General features: G+C 49.3%; 3 protein-coding genes across 3 annotated transcripts in view; 2 read left to right on the top strand and 1 right to left on the bottom strand.

Annotated features, from left to right (window-relative positions):
• Positions 1-572: 572 nt before the first annotated feature.
• IP6K3 (inositol hexakisphosphate kinase 3) lies at positions 573-10,310 on the top strand. The gene is made up of 5 exons (XM_010213426.2): positions 573-771; positions 6,016-6,214; positions 7,237-7,409; positions 8,053-8,228; positions 9,453-10,310. Exons 1-5 carry the CDS (start codon positions 573-575, stop codon positions 9,927-9,929), a joined length of 1,224 nt encoding a protein of 407 aa, XP_010211728.2. The 3' UTR covers positions 9,930-10,310.
• Positions 10,311-12,123: 1,813 nt separating this feature from the next.
• Positions 12,124-16,414, top strand: UQCC2 (ubiquinol-cytochrome c reductase complex assembly factor 2). Its single transcript, XM_088534449.1, has 4 exons — positions 12,124-12,293; positions 15,038-15,112; positions 15,443-15,512; positions 16,240-16,414. Exons 1-4 carry the CDS (start codon positions 12,156-12,158, stop codon positions 16,332-16,334), a joined length of 378 nt encoding a protein of 125 aa, XP_088390575.1. The 5' UTR covers positions 12,124-12,155; the 3' UTR covers positions 16,335-16,414.
• A 1,455-nt stretch (positions 16,415-17,869) lies between these two features.
• Positions 17,870-24,750, bottom strand: part of ITPR3 (inositol 1,4,5-trisphosphate receptor type 3) — a 36,860-nt gene continuing 29,979 nt past the window's right edge. The window contains exons 47-58 of the mRNA XM_088534462.1: positions 24,562-24,672; positions 23,887-24,079; positions 22,932-23,057; positions 22,244-22,416; positions 21,976-22,140; positions 21,303-21,495; positions 20,732-20,827; positions 20,185-20,309; positions 19,815-19,980; positions 18,949-19,109; positions 18,283-18,444; positions 17,870-17,947 (exon numbers count right to left, since the gene is read on the bottom strand). Coding sequence (XP_088390588.1) covers positions 17,879-17,947; positions 18,283-18,444; positions 18,949-19,109; positions 19,815-19,980; positions 20,185-20,309; positions 20,732-20,827; positions 21,303-21,495; positions 21,976-22,140; positions 22,244-22,416; positions 22,932-23,057; positions 23,887-24,079; positions 24,562-24,672 — 1,740 coding nt within the window. The 3' untranslated portion in view covers positions 17,870-17,878. The remainder of the gene's footprint in view (positions 17,948-18,282; positions 18,445-18,948; positions 19,110-19,814; positions 19,981-20,184; positions 20,310-20,731; positions 20,828-21,302; positions 21,496-21,975; positions 22,141-22,243; positions 22,417-22,931; positions 23,058-23,886; positions 24,080-24,561; positions 24,673-24,750) is intronic.

Here is a 24,750-nt window from a genome sequence, read left to right as displayed (position 1 = left end):
GGGGCAAGCTGGCATCGGGTGACAGCAGGGTTGTCCCTCTCCGGAGCAGAAAGGTGCATTGCATTAGCAACCCAGCCCAAGGACTACCCTGATACAGAGGCAGCCCCATGAACTTGGGAGCTCGTCTCCATCTTCCTGCCCTGCTGCTCTTGCAGGGTCTTTTTCAGCACAAAAGCAGCTCCATGCATGGAGGGATCTCACCCTACACAGGTGCACGTGTCACCAGCTTCGATGTCCAGCACTCACTGCGGGTGTCAGTCGAGGGGGACACGGTGCAGAGGGCACAGGAGGCCACTGCAGGGCTGGGTTCCTGCCCTTGCTGCATCCCAGCACAGGAAAGTGGTTCTGCAGCCCCTGGTGCCCCCTCTCAGCCTCCTGAATGTCCTTTGCTTTGCAGAAAGGGCGTCAGTGTCCGGCTGAGAAGCCAGAAGGCACCTGGGACGGACTCAAGATCCATTGACGCTCACCACCCCGGTCCAGAACGCACTGAAACCCTCTTCCGACCCCCGTCGCCGCTGCTCAAGGAGCCAGAAACATCCGTATCTGCCCGAGCACGAAGCAGCCCGAGCACCATGGTGGGGAAGAGCCCTCTGGACGCCAGCGACCCCCGGAACGTGGTGCTGCTGGAGCCCTTCGTGCACCAAGTGGGGGGCCACATGAGCATGATGAAGTACGACGAGCACACGGTGTGCAAGCCCCTGGTCTCGCAGGAGCAGAGCTTCTACGAGTCGCTGCCCCTGGCCATGCGGCAGTTCACGCCCCAGTACAAAGGTGAGACCTGGGGAACGGCCAGGATGGGTTTGGGGGGCGCTCCCAGCTCCGGGGTTCCTTGAAATGGCATCTCCAGAGGGCCCTGACGAGTAGGCAGGTTTTCCTTGGGATTGGGCAGGCTGCTGCCGAGCTTGGGATAAGCTGGAGCGATGGAGAGGCCGCAGGGGAGACGCCGGGCACCGCTGCGGGGCTCAGTCCGAGCCATGAAGTCCCCAGCTGCTCTTTCACTTGTGCCGATCATGTTCTGCTGAGCAGGGACTTCTCCCAGGCAGGTCTTGCAGAAGGGGAGAGTTTCCCGTGCGCGGACTCTCTGGTGTCTAATACGGGCTGAGCACTGGCCGGTGGTACCGGGAGCTCCTCCCGTGTCCGTCCACCTGCTGCCGTGGGATTCGTGGGACACAGTGACAGGGAGGCCGCTCATTAGGTCGAAAAGGGCCAAAAAGAGGCAGACGCAGAACGATGGAGGCTGGGAAAATGAACGGGGTGATGCAGAGCACTGGCTGTCTGTGGCTTTCCCTGCCCGAGCCGCTTTGTCAGACGAATCTCTAGATTTTGCTATTAAAAAGCAGCACTTGGTGTCGACGGGAGTCTTAGCACTCTTTTAAAGAAGTTTCTTCCGCTTCCTTTATTCTCCCAGTATTTTTTTTTTGCTTTTACTGCCAGACTTGTGCTGTTCATAAAGCTTCCGACCCTGGATTTTTGTGGGAGGCAGGAAGCTCAGCTGTCACTTAAAAACTAAAATATCTTTTGGTCCTTCAGCATTACAGAGGAGAGCACAGAATGTCAGCTGAGGTTTTGATGCACTTCCAATTCAATCTCTCCCTTTTCCAGAAAGCCAGGGGCCTGTTCAGATTTATGGGACGACGTTAAAAAGATGCTTAAGAACAAAAAAAAAAAAAAAGCAATTTTCTTAGCTCATCAACAAGCAAGGCCCAGGGTTCAGTGCTGGGGAGCTGGGCCCAGTTTTGTCTCTCTCATAAAAATGTTAAGCAGTCACAAACTATCAGTTCAAGGGTGGCCGGGTTATTAATATCTTTTGGTCTCCTTTTTCTTCTCTATTGCAAGTCCCAGCGAGTTTTGCAATGAGGGGTAATTAAATAAGAGTTCTCCAGTTTGTCATCAGACACACATATTTTTTTCTACATGTAACCGACCCGGGCCGAGGACTGCATTCCTTGAAAAGAGGCGGGATGTTTTCCCACGAGGGGAAAATTCCCGTGGTCTCTATCAGCCCTTCGCACGTGCTCATGTTCCTCGTCTCTATTCTTAGCCCGTGCTGGGGCTCGGGCACCATTATGAAATGATGACATTAAGTGCAACGTTGATCAAATATCATCATTCAAACCTAACACCGAGTTGGCTGCTTAAAAATCCCGGCAGGCCGCAGCTCGCTTAACCAGAGCAGGAGCGTTGGTGACCTTGAGACCAGCTTTTCCCCCACCAACCGCCTCCCAACCTCCTCCTGCTGAATTCTGAGCTTGCAATGGGATTAGGGACTTATTTCCAGGCCCGGTTCCGCGCCGGCTCTATCGCACACGGCAGTAAATAAATGCACTTGTAAATTTAAAAATAAATCCATGAGGGAAGAGATCCGTGGCAAAATGTTCCTGAGAATCACCGGGATGCCACTAGCATGGTGACAGCATCCGTAAATACCCGCTGTCTACCTTGCCTGCCTTATGCAGGGCAGGACTGCAGTTTTGGCCAAGTGAAAGGCCAGCAAAGACAGGTCCCCAAACACATCTCTGCTCCCAGACAGATGTTTTCTTGTTGTAATAAAAAAGGAGGTTAGGAGCCATCACCACGCTAAAGCTACAGGGTATATGTATTTGTATGGCACACAAAGGTCACTCAGAACAGATGCAAAACCTCCCCATCCCTTAATGAAGTACACCAGGAAGCAAAAGCACTTTTTAAAGCTGAAAGGTAAGCTCAGGAAGGCAGAGTTTTCAACTGGAAGGAGGTGTGATGATCACATCCCCTTGTAATTGAGCTGCTCCTTTTTTGCCTTTGAAAATCTCCCCATTAATTTTCATATTAATGTAAGATACTTAAGACCTCTTAGTTTCATGCTATATATAACGTTTTTAGGGCCAGATTGTCAGCACTATGTAAATCAGCACAGCTCCATTGACTTGCAGATATGTAATTGGGACAGTTTTTAAGGTTACAGGCTGCTGTAGTGCCGTAATTGAGGCGTAGTGCTAGATTTGGAATCGAGGACTCTTGTTCGCCTCTCAGTGACTTTTAAAACATAAAAAGGCTTTGATTCAGGCAAATCTGCTGGGTGCTTTCACGGTTACCTCTCCTGGCAATTCAAGGCATTAGAGTTGGTAGGGCTTTTCTGCTTGCTCTAAGTTAACCTGTAGTACAGGCAAATGAGACACAGCTGAAGATCATGCACGTGATGTGGGAGCCACAGGAAAACGGATCTTCCTTTGCTCATGATGACCATGGGCAAAGGGCAGAAACAGCTAAAAATACTTACCCTCTATGTAAGATTTCTTCTGCAACAGAGCAGCCTGTGTTCCCCACTCATTTTGGTGCAAGATTAGCTGATGTGGTGAGTCTGCCTATGCAAAGTGCTTGGGCTAATGGTGATTTTCCAGGGAAAGGGAACAGGAAGAGCCGTGCGGCTCGTCCTGCGCTCTCACCCGCAAAGGGGCCGTGCGAGCGCAGGGAGGCAGCGCGTGGTGCCCGGACGCAGCGGGATGTGCAGGGATCCCCACGGATCTGCTGAGATCCGGGCTCTGCAAATGCCCCTTGGGCAGCAGCCAGGGCTCTGCGCATGCACAGGGAGGGCAAACCCTTGATGCATCTGTTCACCTGCTGCAATCTCACTGTAAATGAAGAAAAGAGGGTTGCATGTTTATTTGGGAGAAGAGCTCCCTTTTGGTAAATGCAGCAGTGGCCGAGGGAGGATGCTATTAGGGAGTGAGACTTTGGGCACTGGGACCCTCTGGGGCTCTTCCCAGTGATGAGTTTTCTTGGTTCAACACACTCAACCATGGTCTTCTGGATGTGCCTCGCTGCAGCTAGACCCGAAAGCAGCAGGGAACTAAGGCAGACAACTCGTGTGAGCAATATCCTACCTGGGCCTGAAAGGGTGATGCCCTAAAAACGCCCGTACAGCACCGAGAGGCTCAGAAGCCCTGGACAGGGCTCACCAGAACGGCGATGCCCCGAGCAAAGGGCTGCTGTTATCAACTATTCCCAGAAAGGTCAGAGCCGTCTCCCACGGAGCCGCGGCCGCTCCTGCCCTGCCATTTGACACGTCGAGGCAGCAGTCCCGCTGTCAGAGCTGGGATGAGACTGGGGTAAATGCCTGGCAGACCGGCTGGCATTTGAGCCCTGTGATTCCCATAAAGCCAGGAAAAATCACAACGCTAATATGTTAAATATATAGTGGAAAATGCTAACGGCCTCTCAGCTTTCAGGAACGGGTATCGTGTCCCTCCTCATGCACGAACACCAGGCACATAAAAGCCCATTCCCTCCTCTTGGCCCAGGGCGATGCCATTCCTGGGGTGGTCCCTGGCACCTGGGGAAGGACACAACGACGCGCAGGCACCGCGGGCGGAGGCAGCACTGCCAGCCCATGCCCATACACATGGTTTGGAGATCAGCACTGCTCTGGTTTTGCTGCTGTGCCAGTGGGCAGCGATTCCTCCGGGTGTCATTGTGTCAACGAAAGAAACCAGAGAGCGAGAGAAAGAAGAAGGCAAGAGGACACTTTGGATCCCGGAAAGCCATCAGGCACCAGCTGTCCTCTCTTTCTGTCCAGCTAACATAGGTTGCCAAATCGCCCTCCTTTTAAATATCATCTAATATTCAAAAAAAAAAAAAAAAAGGCTCTCAGTATTTTCAGTGTAATTTTCCCCTTGTCCCAACAGTAAAAACCCAAGTCCTTGTTTGCCATCTATAGCAATCCTAGAGAGCTGTCATTGGCACTTGCAGGGGGCTTTTCATCTTCAGGACTAGCTGCAAGTGGGCAAGGCATTGACTGAGGCTCTGGGGAGCTGGGTCTTGTGCCCATCTCTGCTGCTGGTCTGCAGGATGTTCAAAGCACGTCAGGTCCTTCCGAGCCTCCGTCTCCCTGTTTCTAAACTGAAGATACTGTTTCAGAAATGAAGATACTGATAACGCCTCCCTTTGCAAAGTGCTGTGAGTACGGAAGCAGCTTGGTGGCATCACTTGGGACATGCCATCGTGCTCTCTCCATCTCACAGATGGGGACGGCGAGCTTGCCAGGTTAAACCCCTGCAATCAGAGCCCGCTCGGGGCTGCGACGCCCTTGCAGCTCCTGCTGCCTTCAGCAGGAGACTTCCCTGAGCTTAACTGCTCCGCCAAGGAGCTCAGCACGGTCTCCTGGAGACGGAGGGAGCCGAAAATAGAGGCCAGGGCTCATGCAAGGTGCAGCTCCTCAAAGGCACTCGGGAGCCTCGCGTCCTTGGGTCACAGTGTCTCGTTCAGGGTCACATACCGAGTCCAGGAGCTGGGCCTGGAGCCCTGTCTGCGAGGCCACCCGCCGAGCCACCACCCTGCTGCCAGGGTGAAAAGTGAGACCCGGTGCCTCCACCCTGGGACGCGGTGACACCGTGCAGAAAGTCCTGGGTGGCTATTAAAAACTGTCAAACTGCAGAAACGTCCTTCCTCTGCTCTTGCCACCTCCTCTCGGGAGCGTGCTCTGATTTTGGTGCCACCATACATCTCCAGTTAAGCAGTTGGCATATCGGTTGGCTTTGGAAAATTCCCTCCTTGTCCCCAACCCCCTCTTTGCTTTCTGCCAACAAGAAGTGAGACCTGAATCCCTTGTCATAAATGAGCCAGGAGCTTCTCATCCTACACAAGGGTCTGTGAAGGGTCAACTGTTGCGTCGTAGAGCCTGGATGTCCAGACGGGAACGGACAGCGAAGGAACATCATGTTCAGCCGAGGCAGGTTTCAAGTGGAGACCACGCAGGGCCACGAGGCAGCCGAAGCCAGTGGGGAGGAAGGAGTTTCAGGAAAGCCCATGGCTGTTTTCCAGGCTCTCGGACTAAGGGTGTCTGCTGGGCCTAGGATCAGACCTGGAGGAGAGTGAGAGGTCACTGAAATACAAGGAGGCAGCTGTCCTGCGAAGTGCCAGCCCTCTCAGGAGCACCTGGAGCTGCTCCGTAACAGTGATCCGTGTCTGTATGAGAATGCACAGGTTAATCTGCTGCCCAGGGGCTGATTCCGGTTCGTTTTCCCCTCTCTTCTGCAGGTATCATTTCCGTGCACGTCAAAAAGGACAGCCTGGGCAACCTGAACTTGATTGCCAGCCCCAGCGTGCAGCCGGAGCCCTTGCTGGACACCATCCACGAGCCGGGGGTCACGCTCTGGCACAAGTGGGCCGCCGGCAGCGGCGAGCGCGCGCTCGTCACGTGGAGCCACACGCAGCTCGCCAAGACCCTCAAGGACAGGTAGGAGGTGCCACGTGTCCCCTGGGTCCCCTTTGGCAGCGGGACCCCCTCCTGGGCTGGGCAGGGTCTATCGGGCAGGTTTCCATGACTCCTGCCTTAAGGCAACGGGAAGAGAAGCAGATCCAGCTAGTTGGCTCCATGGCTCAGCTCTCCATGTGGCTGCGGATGGAGCGGGGCAGGTTCGGCTGTCACGGAGATGATGCCACCCAAATGCGTGTCCCCAACACTGCTTTCCACCTGTCCCTTTGGGTCCAGAGCAGTGAAACAAAGGAAAGGGCATGAGCTCCAGTGAGAATAGCCCCCGAACACGCTCAGCATGCGATGCCCTTCTGTTCGAAAGCGGCCAGAAGCAGCAGAGATGCCGTAACTACAAGCTCAAGTGGTCGATCCTGCCCTCGTCCCGGGGGAGAGCTGTGTCTGAGAAGCGTTCTGGGCCTCGCAAGCACACTCTGACCTTTGCGCCTGCGGAGGCTTTCAACAAGACGGCTTTCATCTCAAATTGGTTTGGAAAAGACCGGGGTCAGCTGTGACTGAAGGGTACAATATTGCTACCGCGAAACTGCTGCCCTCAGTGAGAAGAGAATTATGACTTTTTGGACGAGCAAGACCAATAAATGACCCTACAAGGAGAAAAAAAAAAAAATCTCCTTTTTGCTCCCTCCCTCCCCTCGTTGAGGCCAGTCCCTCTAAAATGGGAATCATTCCCATTGTTGGACAATTTGCCAGTGTTGTGTCTGTTAGGTAAACAGAGATTCCTGGTCATTGGTGCTTTTCAGAGAAGCCAAGCACACTTTGAAATTATAATGAAAGAAAGTATTGGCACCCAGCAATAGCTTGCTTTCTGAAAATCACTTTCAGGAGTAACAAAGGATCTCTGCAGGCTGGACATGATGAATATGTTTCCTTTGAGAGTGCCTGAAAATCTACCTTATCAAGGTGGAGGGTCTACAAAAGAGGAGAGGAGGGAATATTCTTTTCTGGAGCTTATAAACCAAACACGTTCTTTTGTGTGTTTTGTCTAGCTGCCCAGGGAAAATGCTATTGAGGACAGACCTTCAATACTGCACAGATTCACTCTTGGAAGACACAAACGGAAATCAGCCTGAAAGAAACAGCTACAACCCCTGGGGCCTGCACTGTCACAGGCAGCACCTGACCCGCATGTCCTCCAAATATAACGAGAACAAACTTCATCGTATCCTTTCTCTCTCTCTGCTTCTCTTAGCATAGTCTTGACCACAAGTAAAAAGGAATAATCAATATATGTTTTATTGGAGGGGTGCATATGCCCACTCTCTGGGACTATATTTGTCCAGGGGCAAATACAGAATATAATTCCCCTGTATCATATCCCACTGTTTTAAAAAGAAAAAAAGAAAAAAAAAAACTTCTTAAGAAAAGGTATTCAGTGTAAGTAAGCCAAGGATCCCCTTGGCATGCATTTAAAAACACAACTATATAGGAATTAGCAGCTGCCTTGCCTTTTATTTTTCTATTACACTTCATTACCCAGCAGTCATGTGCGTAATACAGCTTAACAACTTCCCCCACACGCACTGGAGTGAATTTAGTATAAGGAAAGGTGTTGGATTGACAGCCCAAGGCTATAGTGTCACTGGAGAATGGAGCTATTGGTACTTTAATTGGTAGGACTGTACTACAGTAAATTAACAGAAATTGGCAGCAAGGGGCCTATAGCAATGACATGTTGGTAAAATTGGCTCAGAAAGTCTCATTACAGTTGTGAGCTATTATGGAGAACGTCAGCAGTTGCTGTGATTTAAGATCTCTTTCAATTAGAATGTAAAACTATTGGGTTTCCCTTAACTCATGTCCAGAGTTTCTCTTGCTGGAAAACGTGGTATCCAAGTACAACTATCCCTGCATCCTGGACCTGAAGATGGGGACCCGGCAGCACGGAGACGACGCGTCGGAGGAGAAGAAAGCCCGGCACATCAAGAAGTGCGAGCAGAGCACCTCGGCCTCGCTGGGCGTCCGCATCTGCGGAATGCAGGTACGGAGCAGGGTCCAACACGGCTGGAAATCTGCGGGGCCCCTTCCCTCCACTGCCTGAACGGAGGTCGTTTCATTCCTGCTTTCCACTGAGTTTCTGGCCACTTCACCGCATATGCTGTCCTCAACCAGGAGGGATACCTAGGGGTATAACAATATGGCATATAGAGGGTAATCCATCAATCCATCCCTCATATCCCCTCTTCGTCTTACAGAGATCTGGCTACCTTCCTAAATGGGCCCTGCACAGGGTTGGCCACGTTCAATAGCCACTGATATGAACAGCCGAGAGCCATTTAGAGCTGCTGAGGATCTGCCTGTACAGGCAGCCAAACTCTCACCCCATGCTCAGCTCTGGAGTGATGCACAAAAAGAAAAGCAAAAAGCAAATGCAAATGCAAATGCAAAAAAAAAAAAAAAAAAAAGAATAACTTGTCATGCTCATTCCTTCACGGAGCTGTCTCATTTGATCAGTTCACATGTGAGGGGTTTGTTTTGTGCTGTTATGGTGCCTCTTGAGCAAAATCGCTAGAAACCGAAACCCTGTATTTGCTCCACTTGCACTTCCCAAGCAGCTTTCAAAATGTTTTTCTCCTGTGCCTGAAGGATAATTATGACAATGATGATTATAAAGCACATATATGGTGGTATAAACAGTGGTGTCAAAAACTGTGCTCCTTCCTGGTCTTTGATACGCTTCTCTTGCATAGATTTTCCCTTAAATTACAACTGGCGCATGAGCTGAATCCACTCCCCCATTCTTCCAGCGTTAACAGATCTTCACAAATACCTGCCTGTGTATTTCTGTATTTCTATGTTTAAAAAAAAAGCAAAATTATTGCTGTCCGTGTGCTGCATACTGAGAGAAGGTGCAAGAGCACGATCATTCCTGTACTGCTGCAGCCTCCTAACAGAGACAGAGGGAGAATGCTCTAAATCACTCGTGACGTGCCTGTGACTTATAGCTGCACGGGTTTCACGAAGCAGCAATTTATAGCAGTACAGCAAGAATCTGCACCAGTACTTTAAATTGAATAGTCTAAATCCCCGGAAAAGACAGGGGTGGGATTCAGTGGGAAGCTGGCAGTACCTTGCCGCAGAGGCCCTGTGTCTCCCATTTCTCAGCCTGGCTTTGAAGTTTTTCCATCGAGATTGAGTCTAGAATGCTGGAAAACTGAACAATAAGCCACGCACGGAATTCAGATTGTTGTTCTTTTTCTTCAAGGTGTATCAAGCTGAAACTGGGCACTTTCTCTGCAAAGATAAATATTATGGAAGAAAACTCTCCCCCGAGGGATTCAGGCAAACCCTGCGCCAGTTCCTTTGCAACGGCAACTGCCTCAGAACTGATCTCTTGGAGCCCATCATCCTGCAGCTCAAGGCTCTGCTCTCGGTCATCAGGAAGCAGAGCTCCTACAGGTTCTACTCCAGCTCCCTCCTCATCATCTATGACGGGCTGGAGAGCAAGGAGAGCGCAGCTTCCCTGGATCATCAGCTGCAGGGGCACTTCCAAACTGCAAACTGCCCCATGGCGCACGGCGCTGGCCACGCCAAGGTGGACGTCCGCATGATAGACTTTGCTCACACCACCTTTAAAGGCTCCAAATGCAACCACACCACTTACGACGGGCCCGACCACGGCTACATTTTTGGTCTAGAGAATCTCATCAAAATCCTTCAGAATATCTCCGAAGGAAAATGACAAATTATGTGAAATAGCCTGGATTTACTAGTCGTATTCCTGGAAAGTACTGCATTGGGTCAGTTGTATGGGACCCTCACAGCTGCTAAATGTCACGTGCACGGTTTGGAATGAGAGCATGGACAGCTTGCTAGGAAAGTGCAAAAATGCTACGTGCCATTACTGAACTCAAGCGTAAAAAGCAAAGAGCTGAAAGAATCTGTTCTGTCTGCAGTGAATCAGAAGATTTATTTTCCTTTCTTGTTTTACTGCTGTCCTTGATTTATTTGTGAGCCTGAAGAAAGCATTACTTGAAGGAGTCTTAATGATAAAGCAGGACCTGCTCACCTCCACCACGCTCAAAACCAGGCGGGCTAAGGGGATATTGTGCGTTCGAGTGAGACTGTTTGAAGGAGCTGGCAGCTCTTAGCGGATTGCAGGACTCCTTTCACCGCGCTCGGGTGCTGCGGGCTGAGCACACTCACAGGCACAAGCAGAACAAAATCAAACGCCCGACGTTCCTGGGAGAGACGCCCAGTGTGGCAGGACGGGGGGGTTGTTCTCCACACCGCACAGGCAACGGACTCCGCTGAACCTTAACATATAAAGATACCTAAATAAATATAAATCTAAACTACATTAGATGCTGCAGAGGTCCCAGCTCTAGAGAAGTTTGGTGTGAAAGCAGGTGGACCTCCGACCAAGAACCGCGCGTTGCCGAGGTTCAACATCCCTGCAGGACATAACAGGGCATGTTGCAGCGGTTTTTTTTTTAAAGCAAGGGCTCCACAGGAGCTGAAACTAAGGGAATGCAATGATTCTGCCAGATACTAGTCATGAAAACATTCACATCAAGGTATTTTTGCTTCAAAAAGCATGTGAGATTGAGTCAGGAACTAGATATTAAAGGTCACCTAGAAATTCCTTTGTAAAAGTATTGTGTGTGTGTTTGGAGGAGACAATAACAACAACAAAAAAACTTGATACAACAATGTTTACAGCTTTTGTGGACAGATTTTAATGATGGAGCAACAATGTAATTCCTTCCTGCATGGTGTGGGAAACCTGAAGGAGAAATCCTTACACAAGTAATAGAGCTACAGCACCCAGCTATGGGGAGTACAAATAAAATTGTCTAAGTAACCGGCACTCGTTTTCCATCTTTTTCCCCCCTCACCTCCAGAGCATCCTTAGGTTATGTTACCTCGTGTTTATAGCTGTGTGTTTTGAAAAGTGCCACTATTTCCACAGGTTTAAATACCAGATCTCAAGAGAGATCCTTTCACTTGTATTTTACTGCATACAGCTGGTGAATTGCTACAGTTTATGGCTTAAGTCATGTGGCCCAGTTGCATATTTTACTTGGCCTAAACTGCACGTGGGAAGAGTTCACTATTTGCTGGACCTTATTCACAACTTTGCATATTTCTTGCCTACACACTAACTCCAAAAAGCCACATTATGCCTCAGTTGTGAATAGGTCAAGCCTTGCAATGCTCCGTGCACTGCAGTCCTGCATCAAGGCTGGCCCGGGCGGACACAGCTCTGCTGGGTCCCTTTGCAGGTGAAGGGACAACGATGGAGCAGCCAGGCCACCAACTCCTCTCAGGGCTGCTTCACCTGGCACTTTTCCCTGAAAGAATGAGGAAAAAAAAGCCATCCTGGCTGCTTGCAAAGCAGCAGCGGGAAACAGGCTGCTCCCTCCCTTTATGGCCCTTATACATATAAAATATTTATCTAATCTTTCGCCTGCAGAGGGGAGGAGCGCCGAGCCAGAGCACAACCTTATGCACCGCAAGCGGAGAAGGGCGGAGGGGAGAAAACTCGCCAGGTCTTCCCAGGATTTAAAACGGCCGGGAATGGAGCCGTGCGGGGGCTGCCGGGCCGAGGCTCCTCGCAGGCAGCACCGCGCCTGGCGCGGGACTAGAGAATGAGCAGGCAGAGCCCGGGGCTCGGCAGCTGCCTCGAGGAAGACACCATCAATTTGGGTGTAAATCGCTGTAAAAAGGCGGGCTACGAGCCGCGAGGCGGGAAGGGTGGAAGCAGCAGTGGACGGGACGGGCGCGGAGCGGTCCCCGGGCAGCCGCCCCCGCTCCCGTTTTTCTGCTTTGGGCCCCAAAACGCTCCCGAGAAGCAGCCGCACGGAGCACCCCGCGCGCATGCGCAGCCGCCGCCGGGCCGCGCGCGGCCCCTCTCGCCTCCCGTAGCGGCTCGTCAGCCGCGCGCCGTCACGTGGCGCGGGCCGCCATGGCGGCTACCCGGTACCGGCGGTTCCTGAAGCTGTGCGAGGAGTGGCCCGTGGAGGAGACGAAGCGGCAGCGCGACCTGGGCGCCTTCCTGCGGCAGCGCGTGGCGCACGCCTTCCGCGAGGGCGAGAGCACGCAGGTGCGGGCGGCGGGCAGCGCCGCGGCGGGAGGCCGCGTGACGGCCGGTGGCGGGGGCCGGAGGAGGGAGCGGCGCTGCGCATGCGCGCCGCCCTTCCCGCCTTTTTGCGCGGGCGCCTCGCGCCCCTCCCTGCGGCGGCGGCTGCTGAGGCGACGGCGGCGGATCCGGCCGGAATGAAGCGCTGAAAAGCGCCCCCAGCCCCCCCGAGCTGCCCTCCTGGGGACCTGGTTGTGCCTGGGTGGCAGCGGTTGCCCCCTATCCCCCTGTGTCACCTTTGCAGAGGTGGCAGTTTGTGATTTCTGAAGGTTTCTGTGAGGGGGCTCCAACAGTCCCCTCGATTTCTGGGCACAACCGTCAGGAGCCTCGTGCTGAGGGTTTGGGATGCGCCTTGCCTAGCAGGGAATGGGTGGCCTTTTCCTAGTGAAATCCCTGTCATCCTTTGGAGAAATCCTTTCTGCAGTATTCACTGCCTTTGCTTCACATGCCTTGGAGCCAGGGCAGTTAAAGCGGGGTGATTAGCTGCTGTATTAAGTTAAGATATTAGGAAAAAAATCTGCACAGGAAGAATAGTCCAGCGTTGGAAGCGGCTGCCCAGGAAAGTGGTGGAGTCCCCGTCCCTGGCAGTGTTTGGGAAACATGTAGATGAGGCAGGCAGGGACATGGGATAGCGGCCGGGTCGTGAAGAGTTTGCAGTAGGACTTGATCTTGAAGGGCTTTTCCAGCCATAATGATTCTGTGATTTTATAATCCTATGAATTGGGCTGTTTTTTATTGCAAAGTTTTCTTTAGGTCTTCTCAGAGCACGGGAAGGGTTGACGTGAATGTCATGCTCTCCTTTGAAATCTAGGCCTTCTAGGATTGCTCTAGCCAACCACGTAGCTTATTCCCAGCTTACCGGGGGGACAAGCTTCAGTTTTTGCTGAATTTTTGCACAATCTGCAACACATGAGTTGGAGAACTGTGTTAGAGTGATGATAGAAGTGGGGCACCCTGCGGATTTGTCAGCACCATAGTGTAGTCGTGTTTATTAGCATGTGTTGCTTGCCATGATCCCGTGATGACAATGACTTGGTAGTGTTGGGTTACACAGGGAAGCCCCAAATTGTCCCACACCATTAGGAAGCAATGGTTTTTAAAGTTGGACTCTGGCTGCTATTGTAATTTTATTGGAGTTTAGACTTTGGTGCTAAAATAAATTGGAAAAGTTAATGCCTGACTTGGGCTGCAGTCCTCTAAAGATTTGGGGGTGGTGGTCTGGAATATAAATGGGCCCTTTCCTACTGTAAAAACAGTGATGGAGACTGTTCCAGATGTGGGTTTTCTACTTGAACACGCCGTTATAGGCACCTAATTCTATACTGGTCACCAGAATAATCTGCAGCAGACATTTCAGAAAGTGCTTATTGCTTTTTCATATGCTTAGGACAGCTAAATATGCTGCACCAGTTGGCTACAAGATCCCAAAGCTGCCACTCATCTTGAAAATCTAAATTGATGCCTGCAGCACCGATGTCAATTTGTATGTATAAAGGCTTAATACAGTAAAGGGAAATGTACTGGCAGACAGCAGGAGGAATGTATAAGAGAAGAGCTAGAACTATAAAGGACACTTTATCAGTCTAATGTCTTTTATTCACACACAATAAGATTTGCTGATTTTTTTTTCTCTGGCAATACTATTTCTGCTACCCATTTAATAGCTATTGCTGCTATCGTTTCTAAAACACCAGCAGGGTTATTTGAAATGTGACTGCAGAGGGTGTTAAGCTGAAGATCACCTGCAGCGTGAGGGTGCTCCCTTTTGACAGCCTGTCTGGCCTGATATCCCCTGTGCTGCAGCAGCCGGTACCTCCCGAGGAAGCGAAGCCTCTTCCCGCTTACGTGGGGGAGACGTTACCTGCCCTGTGCTGAGCCTGGGCCCGTGTCCCGAGGGTGGGTTGGCTGTGTCATTTGATCCTGCCTGGTGAACTCTTGATTCTGTTCTTACTCGTGTATCCAGCTATTTTAATCATTTATGTTTGATGTCATTGAGCAGCAATGCGGAGTTCTGATCAAGTTGGCTCCCATTTTAAAATAGAGAGAGAAAAGAGAGGTGCTGCATCCTACATGCTGCTAAATAGAGGGCTCTGCAAGGCAATGCACCTGCTGGGGCACCTCGGAGAGGGTCGTGTATTAGCAAACTCTTTCCAACTTACTTACTAGACCAAAATAGAAACCTATTTACCCTTCACGAGCTGTTCAGTGTCTTTCATGCTGCTTTTCCCTAATCAATTATAAACTATTTTTAGCCGTCATCAGGATTTTCTACCTTCCATCCTTATCCCATAGCACTTTATCCTATTTGATCCTGCAGAATAAAAGAGGAGGCAAAACTGGCCGTGGAGCAAAGAAGTCTTGCAGCTTGCACAGCCCTGGCCAACGAGCACACGAGCAAAGCTGTCCAGCTCTGTTCTCATTAAGTGTGTATTCGCAGCTGATCTGTCAAATCTTCTCAAGCAGAATTTAAGGACTCTTCTCCAGATTACATGCTTCGTTACCCTTGTAGGCCAAGCTGGGCAGAAGTGGAGGGGAAAGAACATGCTTTGCATTCTTGAGCAGCATAATAGGGGCCACCAGCATCCCACATCGTATGAGAAGTCACCTAAGCTGTTGTTTTCACTGTCCTTCACACAACTCTTCAGTTGAAATGAGAAGTTTTCTCCATGAAGTTTTAAGAGTTGTGTGATATTCCCATCTCTTTTCAGATTGCTGACCCTGCAGCCTGTGACCAGATGTACGAGAGCTTAGTCAGAATCCACACCAACTACTACAAAAACAAGGTGAGCTTTGGCATTGGCTTAGGATCCCCATCCCATCGTGATTTTCTGGGAATTTATAGTAGACAAGTGAACAGTGAGCTGCACATAGCACTGCCTGGTGCTCTTGGTTTCTCCTAGGTGGAGAACTTGGCCTGTGTAACATGTATGAACAATACAGATAGTTCTTGCTGTGGATGAACTGAATTTGCAGAGCTTGCCTGAAAATGAGCTTGAACTCAATGTCACCACAGAATAATTTGCTTTAATGCAGTGCAAGTCAAGTTACTTTTCTCTCTCTCTCTCTCTCTCTTTCCCTCTCTCCTTCTCTTGGCTCCTTGCTCATTTATGAAGTATCCACGGCTGAAAGACACAACCTTCACTGGAGTGACTGTAGAAGACTGCAAGATGATCTTAGCAACAGGTACTAATACGTTGTTTAATTAGGGAATAACACTTTGTAGGAGACAAAAGTACATTCCACTCTTTGTGGTGTTTGCTGCATGACTTCTGCTAAACACCTGTTCAGGGCAGAATGGGACTGCCATGCAGCTCTATTAGGTTGCTTAAAGAAGAATAAGGTCAGGTATCATTGAGGAGTTCTTAATTATTAATTTATCAGGACAAGGAGTTGATTGTATTTTGCACTGGCTGGAGATAGTAAAGGATTTTACAAGGATTGCTTGAGACTGGATATCAGGATCTATGGGAAAGAAAATCATGGCATATTTATCATATCATTCTAAAAATGTTCAGTTTCTATTATATTTTCTTCAAATTCCCTTCAGTATTTCTCCTCTTGTATTAGACTTTGAGAGAGCAGGGTACCATTATGCACAAATACACTCAGCCAAGTCATTTATTAAGTGCAGTGTAGGAATCTAGTGCAGTTTTGTTCTGCTCCAGTTCCTAACTTTGATTGCAGTGTGTGGAAACCGAATATTAGTTGTTAGTGATAAGAGACTCACCACAAAATTGATTGGATGCAAAACCAAATTTGCCTCAAGCACTGAAATAGAAATTCATTAAGATAAAAAGTCAAAAAGGAAAATATATGTAAGGCATATAAGCTCTGGTAAGAAGACCTTTCATTCTTTTGCTTTTCTGGTTTTCTTCCTCATTCCCCATCTCTCCCCCTTCTCCTTTTGCAGACATTCTGGAACAGATGGAGGGAATGAAAAAAGGGACATGGAGAAAATTGCGAGAAAGGTTTTATGCCAAGAAATCTGAAGAGGACTCAAAGTGATAGGCTGTCTCCCAGCTTCTCCACTGTATATATTCCTAAAGCGATGTATGCTGCCATTATGAATAAAGCCATTCATTCCTAGCAACAACATTTTATTCAGACATACACCTTATACACTTCATCTTGCGACCTCTCCGCTTGCTTGTAGGGGACACTAGGCCTTAGGTAAATGCAGTTGCTGCGTATTTGCTGACAGGTAAGGACAGGATTTTAATCGTGTGTTGCCGGTAGGGCTGCCATCAAGTTCAAGTGTGCTCAATCCATGCTGCGGCCTATTTTTAATTTCTTTGCGAAGCTTTAAGGCTTGCATCAGTGTCTGTTCGGGGGAGGCAGAGGGCTGGAGAGTGTTGACAGAGCACTGAATTGTTGCAGAGCTGCTTGGCTTGAGGAGGATGAGAGTCTAGAGCACAGCTATGCCAGGACTCCGCTTGGCTACAGGAAGCACCAACAGCTGCTCCTTTTTCTGTATTTGAACAGTGTTTTCCTGGCAAGTAGTAAAAGAATCTGAAACTTTGCAGCAGGCTCTAAGCCAAAGCTTCAGAAAACAAGGCTGGTGTTCGAGGTATTTCTTCATGGTAACATTATTTTTTTCACTTTCTGACTTGAACTTCACATGACATTTTAGCATTTACCATCTGGAACATTGCGTTATAGTGTACCTTGAGTAATACAGTGTTGGCCTGGCTTCAGGTCTTTGGATTATTCTGCATTTGTGCCTTTATTTATTTATTTTTAATAATTGCCGCATTGCATACCGGAGCACACAAGAAGGGAGCCTTCTTTATCATGTTTCGGTTTTTATTATAACTTGCTTTTGTATTTAATTTAGTTAAGGCAATTTACAATTTAGTTCTTAAGTCACAACAACAAAGTGTAACATTACACCAGAGATGAAATTAAAACACAGGACACCCCTTCACAGTGAACTCCTGTAAACTCCTTTGTCCACAGAAGGCCAAAGACCAGTTCATACAACGAGAGCTTTGCTGCTCACCCCCATGTGGTGAGTGAAGTTATCAATGCATCTCCGTGAGTGTAGCTCCTCTTTACTGCACCCCCGTGAGGGACACAACTCTTTAAATGGAGAAGAATCAGCATGGAGCGGGTAGGGCAGATACGAGGGCTGGTTTGCAGAGATCCACGTTACTACTGACGCTTTTGCAATAAGTTAAATATTGCACCCTACACTAGTTACACTACAAGTGATAGCCAAGGTGCAGGCCACCGGAACGTAGTGCATGGAGATAAAGATACAACCCACACTTGCAAAATCCAGGTATTGCAAGGAGGGATAGAAGTCCTGTATAATCATCTTCCTACAAGGGCAGGAGAGTAGGTCGGGGTCCGGGTGGTGGAAGGAGTCCTCACCAGCGCCTGGTTTGTTTGCTGCTGGGCGGGATTGCTTACCTAAGCGACCTAAGGAGAACGGGGGCTCGGAAGCTCCTCAGCGTGGCCTCCTCCGACGGCAACGGAACAAGCAGCCCTCGCTAGCTGATAGATCCGTGTAGTCCCTTGGTGGGTGACGGCGCTGACTCTGCTGTGTTCTAGTGGTTCATGGTGTTCTGGACATCCACAAACCCCATCCTTTGCCTGCGCTTCCTTTGCTCCGTCATCTGGAGTTCAAACAAGGACACAGTGAGGTAGGAAACCAGGCTGCCTCCTTTCTCTTCCCAACGCGCTTGTCAGACATGTGACTTTAAGCATCTGCCAGAAAGCCCTACGAGTTGGACTCTAGCTGATGAGGAATTAAGCTATCAAAAAGCACGTCCCAACTGTTCCTGACCTCAAAAAGCTCAAGAGCCCTTTGCTTTGTATCTGAGGCTGCACAGGATTGGGCTGCTACCATCTCCTGTTCCTTGGAATCTGTATCTATTTCAGTAAGGACATTGACGTTCTACAGCCAGATGTTCCCCAAAGGTCCCTGTTTGTTTTAATAGGTGCTTCGTACCTGTTCCTTCAGCTCGTTCAGCTGGGAGGTGAGATGGGACACCAGCTTCATCGTGGAGTTGAGTTTGTCTTGGAGATTTCGGATTTCATTCTGTTCCCCTTCCCCTTCATTGCTAACCAGTGACATGGCTCGCATCCGGGGGAACCAGTCAAGGTTCTTGTTCTGAAACAGTGAAGTTGGAGAGAGGATGGAGAAGGGAAGACACAAAGCAGGATTTAACAGACTTTTGTAAGCCTGCTGTACTAAGGGACTAGGCAAAGTTCTCAAGAGGTTGCCTCGTCTGGGTCTTGTCAAATTTTTCACTAGTGGTCTTATTTATTTTCTAGCTTTTTCTTATTGCCCTCTGGGTTTGAGTTCAAAGTTTTTTGCAGACCTCCCTTCTCTCCCCTCCTGCCTTGTCTCTAGTCCCTACCACTGTTCTTGCCCTTGGTACAATCCTTAAATACCTTGTACAAAACATATAATACATAACGTGTTGTCGACTGAGATTGCAAAGTAGAAACCATCAGGTAAGAAAATAATTAAGGGACAACTACATAATTACATATTTTCCAAAAGTTCTATCTTAAGCTGTTTATTTTTTTTTGTCAAGCCTGCTGGTCTCAAACGTTTCCCTGTGGATGGCAGTGGTGAGCGCTGCCCTGCGTTCCCTCGAGGCTCCGGTACCTTTATCATCTGCGCCACGTAACTCTCCGGCCCCGTGTAGTCCGTCTTGTTCTTCACTCGCACCAGCACTATGAAGTACAGGTAGTTCCACATGTTGTGCTCATATTTAATATGCTCCTCAAAGGACACCGTCTTGTTGTCAAACTTGTCCCTTTCAAGACCTGGGAGAGGCAATCAAGGAAGAGAAGATGGGGAGAGCGGGAGAAGGTGAGCAAGGAACAAGCAAACAAATGTGGAAGGAAGTACAGATAATTGCATCCTGTCCCAGGTGTGACTTTCAAAAAGTGCTTTTAATAATTAGTTGGCATTTAGCACAGAACAAGCATCCAAAACGGGGAAAATAACCCAGCTGCATATTCAGGATGCTTCTATTTAAAGTGCTACAAGCTATGTTTCCTGCATACACATCTAAAAGCATAAAAGGCACCGAGTAGATCTCATAAAAAACACCCCATAAGACTAGCTTTTCTTTTTGTTTTTGCTGCCGGCCTACAACCATGAGCATTCTGAAATGTCCTGAATTTTATCTCCTTAGTAATACGGTGCTTTTTTTGCTACTTGATAAGTGATGGCCTCAAGAGCAATAGATGCACAGCATTTGCTTTAATACCTCATTAATGGGAGGCAAATTAAAATACAGGTAATTTCTCCCCTCTCAGTCATGTCCTTGCTTAAGCCTGCTTATACTGTAGTGACCCACTAGTGGCCAGATTTAAGTCTCTGCTGCAAAATCAGAGAAAAACCAAAAGCACCTGAAAGTGCATTCCTTCCTTATGCTTAGGTAACCTTAAAAGAAAGTTTGTCTGCAGGAGGAACCAGGGGAGGAAAGTCCTGTGCACACAGCGGGCCGAGGCGCTAGCGCTCACCACATATGAAGCAAGTGGTCTTCAGTATTTCTTCCTTCTTCTGCTTCTCGCTCCTCAGATCAGCAAAGGTATCGATGATGACCCCAAAGATGAGGTTCAGGACAATGATAATCACGATGAAGAAGAAGAGGAGGTCGTAGACAACCCGTGCAGGAAACAAGGACTCCTGCAATGGACATGAGGGAGAAACGTGTCTTTTTCCACACCCTTGCTGCAGTCTCTCCAAAAGGGACCAGAGACTGAGGGTGCAAGAGGAATAACAGGCACACAACAGGGGAAGAGAGGTGGAAGGCAACGACAGCTGAGGGGGAATAGAGCTGGAAGTGTCGACATTTCCAGGGAAGAAGGGAGCAGGGCTGGGTGCACTCACATCCTTCGATGGCTTCCGCAGAATGTCCCCTACGCCCCCGCCGTTCCTCAGCCCATGGTTCAGCACGGTGACGATGCACATGAGCAGCGTGTCACACGCACGTTCCCACTGGTCAGCGTCCCTTTCTACAACAACATTGGGGGAAATAAAAGCAAGAAAACCCACAGAACAGACAGGGCAAAATTAACAGACTATTGCAATGACCCAGGGATGCAGTGCCCTAATTCCCTGGAGGCAGGTGCTTGCTGGGTACATCCTGACCAGCAACTTTGCAGTGATGACTCCAGCTCACTTCTTGCTGTGGAGGCAGCTGTCTGAGCGCTCCTGAAATTCCTCCCTTCCTTTATGACTAAACTGAATCTGCATCAACATTTTTATGTCTGTGCAAATTTTGCAGGCTCTCACTTAGCTATCTGCAAGAGAGTGGGCTGTATGTGTCTGTCTTTGAAAAAGATATTGTAGCATTTTTTTCCCAGTTCACTGACAAATAAGGCAGCCATCCTACTCTGCTGCTAACAGGGTCAGCCTTTTTAACGAGCTCTCTTACCTTCCAGGGCAGTGGGCACAGCAGAGCAGCTAATTTTGTCACCACTGCATGACTCCATGAAAGTCTCCATGTTCCTTTGCATTCCCAAGGGGTCACCTGCAAGCACAGGAGACCACAGCCTCGTCAGAGCGGCAGTCTCAGGGAAGCTCTCTGATCCCATCACAAACGCTGCATTCTTCCAGCTTCAGCGCTCTTTGCAAAAGGTTTCTTCATATTCTCCTGGCTTTGAAGCTTTTGCTCAAGTTTCAGAAAGACTTTTACGGTGCTAAAGCTTTGCTTGCAGCTGAACGTTACCCGCTCTGTGACCCCTTGTAGCCCCTGTGACATGCTGTTCTCTACAGCACTAGGTTCCTAATTCAGCACAGGCAGCTGCCTGCTCCAGCAACCCCCAAACTGGTGCTAAAGTTCCTGGAGCAAACACACACGCTCTGACCCACTTCTGGATGCGGAAAAGAGCATGGATCTCATGTGCCCAAGCCCATGCAGCGATGCAGCTACCGAAAGGGGACTCCTTGGGCCCTCCCTAGCCCCAGCGCCGCAGCCTGGCAGAGGGGAGCTGAAGGAGCTGAACCTTTGGCTTTGCTGTCCGGCAGTCTGTCCACCTCCAGGATGAAGTCATCTTTCAGGAACAAGAAGCCCACGATGGAGAAGAGGTAGACGAGGATAAGAGCCAGGAGGGCTGTCAACAGGATGGAGCGCCCGTTCCGCGTCACACTTTTGATGACATTAAACAAGGTCTCCTCACGGTAGATCAAGTCAAAGAGCTGAAAAGGACCCAGAAGCAAAGAAATGCAGCAGGGTGCTATTCTGTGATAATGCTTGGCCTACCTACATCTCCTTTTATCCTGAGATCTTGTAGCAGTCAGGAGACATTGACTAAATTTCACATAAAGCATTTAAGTTTCCCGTCTTACTGTACGGAAGCACAGAAGAATGAAGTGACTTTTTCACAGGGGAGAGCCAAGAATAGGACACAGGCACCAGCCTTTGCCCTCACCAGCTCACGTTGCCTCCCAGCTGACCCAGATAAAGGTAACAGTAGAGATTAGAAACAAAGAGATAGCAAGACCTGGACAGAGACAGTAATAGGTATTGTCACAAGACAGAAAGATCAGCCTATGCCAAGATTAGAGCACAGCAAGTTGTTCTCGCTGCTGTTACCAGTCAATCCCTGCAACGTTTCACAGGAGCCTTCTAGCGCACCACTAGCTACATGAGATCCCCAATATCCGAGTTTGCCATACCAGGATGCTGTAGAAGAGTTCGTGCACGAAGAGGCCCAGGACGCTGGTCAGGATGTAGCCAACGTGATAGAGAAACTCCACATCCATGATCATGGCCTTGTAGCCTCGAATGAAGGTCCCACGGTTCCCCACGAAGCTCACCACAAAAACAATCTTGTTGGTTAGCTAGGAGACAACGGGCAGAAACAGAAGGGAGTGGGGATTGCCACAATTTATGGACCGTTTTTCTGCTGTGTTGCACTGCTTTTCCAGTGCAAAGAGAACTTACATTGAGAGCTCCCAGTATATTCAGAGTGAGTCCAATTCCTAAGTAATAGATTGATCGCAGGATCAGCGCCACGAGGAGTGGTCGGACACCGTAGCGCTTAGTAAACAGGGCCATGATAGAGAAGCAGATAAGAATCCAGAACAGCAAGGAGATGAGTGGGGAATCCAGCACTCCTGGAAAGAGAAAACCCATGACAATGAAATTAAATGCATACTGCCCACTGGACACTCTGTGCTGCCCTTAGAAAGTGAAGAACTGGCTAAAAAAGACACACCAGGATGAGCTGAATTTCACAGGGAGGAAAGAAAGAAATTACACTTGACTGCAAAGACTTGTCTTGACTAAGGTGGTTCTTATATTTTTCTAGCATCTCTTACTGAGATCTCAAAACATTGTAAATTATTCAGACTTTGCAGAACAGTTGCTATATATTGTGTCTTTCCCCATTTTACAACCAGGGAAAGTGCAGCTCAGGGAGAAGAGCCTTCCCTATTAAAAAGTGGTGGAAGAGTTGGAAACAGAAATCTTGGTTGAGTCCCTTGTTTTGGCCAGTAAAAAAAGACCTGGGACTTTCAGAATTGAGAAGACTAAGGGTTGGGAGAGCATTGGTATGGGAACCAATTTTCTCTTTATTCGAGGATTCACTTTTTCCTTTGTTTAGAGGAGCAGTGGCTGCTCAGGCACTTACCCATGGAAGTGGCTTCCACATAGGGGTAGAAGAAAGCAATGATTATGTTGATGAAAACCGCGAGGTTGAAGGAAATGCTTCCCCAGAGAGTCATTCTGCGGGAGAACCAGTACATCAGCGGCATGCCTGGAGGAAGAGGAGGCAAACACAAATCTCAGCTAACTTCGTGCCAGCTGGGTAAGGCTTTGTTCTCTCCGATATCCCAACAGCTCCGCTCCGTACAGCTAATGGGCCCGAAGGGATCCTTGCCTCCCACTTCCTTCTAACCCTTAATAAAAGCTCCCTCCTCATCTCCTGAAATGGATGTACAAGTTCAAAATATTATGGATCACATTTCTTGGCTTCTCAGCCCTTTGACCTGCTCTGGCACTATGGAATAAGAGTGGCTGTGTTCCTCCCAGTCTCCCATCACTTACATCCTCACTGCTTGCATCCTTCTAAACAGCAGTGTCTTTGTGTTTGCAACACGGATTCTCTGTCCCAGAGGAGACCCAACCAGCAATTTCCCATCCATACTGGAAACTTGTTTCCTGTTGAATTCCTAAGATAGTTTTGGCTGGATCTGCAATTACTTTCAAGTGCTGCTACACCACCTTTCAGCTGCATAGCAGTATTTGTAGTATTTTTATGATTCCTAACTGTTTACTGATGTCCTGTTCTTTTAAGCTGGGAAGTTAGTCCTAGTGTGTCCCTGAAACACCAGGATTGGATGGTGCAGAGAACCAAGCTCCTGATTCCCACGTGCTCTGCTCCTCATGAGCGGCCAAGTGCACTGTGCTCTGTGGAGCAAGGGCCACAAGGACCCTGGTGACCTGGTCTCCAGGCTGCTTCCAGCATTCACAGCCATTTCCAAGCACCCCTGGCCTGCAGATTTCCAAAGATGGGCAATTTCTGGTGCCCGTTGTGCCCTGACTGGGGCAGGGGGTGTCTAAGGGAAGATCTGGCTTGCTCTTACTGCGCAGTTTCTTCTGCCATTCCATCTCGTTGTGGAGGAAGGACGACTGGTCAAAGAAATCACTGACTTTGCTGCCCTGCTCGTCTTGCTCGGTGGTGGTGAAGAGCCGGTACTTGGTCTCCTTGGTGAGGAACTCGCAGATGCCAGGCACTGGGAAGATGATCTGCTCCATGCTCCGGTCCAGGCGCACAATCTGCAGGAAGCAGGGCGAGAGGGGGTGCAGTGAGATCCTGCCAGCACCGTGCTTCCATTTCCTTTTGCTCAGCTTCAATCTCACATTCCCTTCCTTTCCCCCAGATCCCATAGGAGCTGAAGCACCCGCAGCTCATGTAACTCTCCGGAACGGTCCAGCAAACATAGCCCTCCTGGCTGTGCTGGAGGAAGCTCACAGCACGCGAATCCTTGCTGGCCCAACTGCAAGAAAAAGCACCCAGCAAGCACGGATGAGGCTGCCGAAATGGCTGCCTCCCAGGTGCTGCTGAAAGAGAAGGAAAATCGCAGACTTTCCAGAGAATCTGCCTGTTTTCCAGCAAGTCATATTTCCAGCTCATATTTGCACCTCAGTGCAGGGCACAGGGATAGGAAGATGCTTAGCGAAAAATAACAGGGCACAAAACAGGCCTGAACGCAGGTGGGATTCATCAACCCAGCGTGCTGCAAACCCAGAGGTCTTGCCTCGATCTGGGACGTGTGTTTCTCGTAATAGGCCAGCGGGTCCTCCTCCTCCTCCTGCACGGGGGCCGACGACTTCAGCATCTGCGTGAGCTGCTTGTTGTTCAGACTGAGCTGGGACGAGGGAGAGGGAGAGGGAGAGAAGCTTCAGCCAGAATCGGCTGGGGGGATTCGCATCTAACTCTGCACTGG

Source organism: Tinamus guttatus, unplaced genomic scaffold (genome assembly GCF_059628265.1).
Source record: "Tinamus guttatus ecotype Peru unplaced genomic scaffold, ASM5962826v1 Tinamus_guttatus_pri_ptg000563l, whole genome shotgun sequence".
Lineage (NCBI taxonomy): Eukaryota > Metazoa > Chordata > Aves > Tinamiformes > Tinamidae > Tinamus > Tinamus guttatus.
This window is presented reverse-complemented; position numbering and strand designations above follow the sequence as displayed.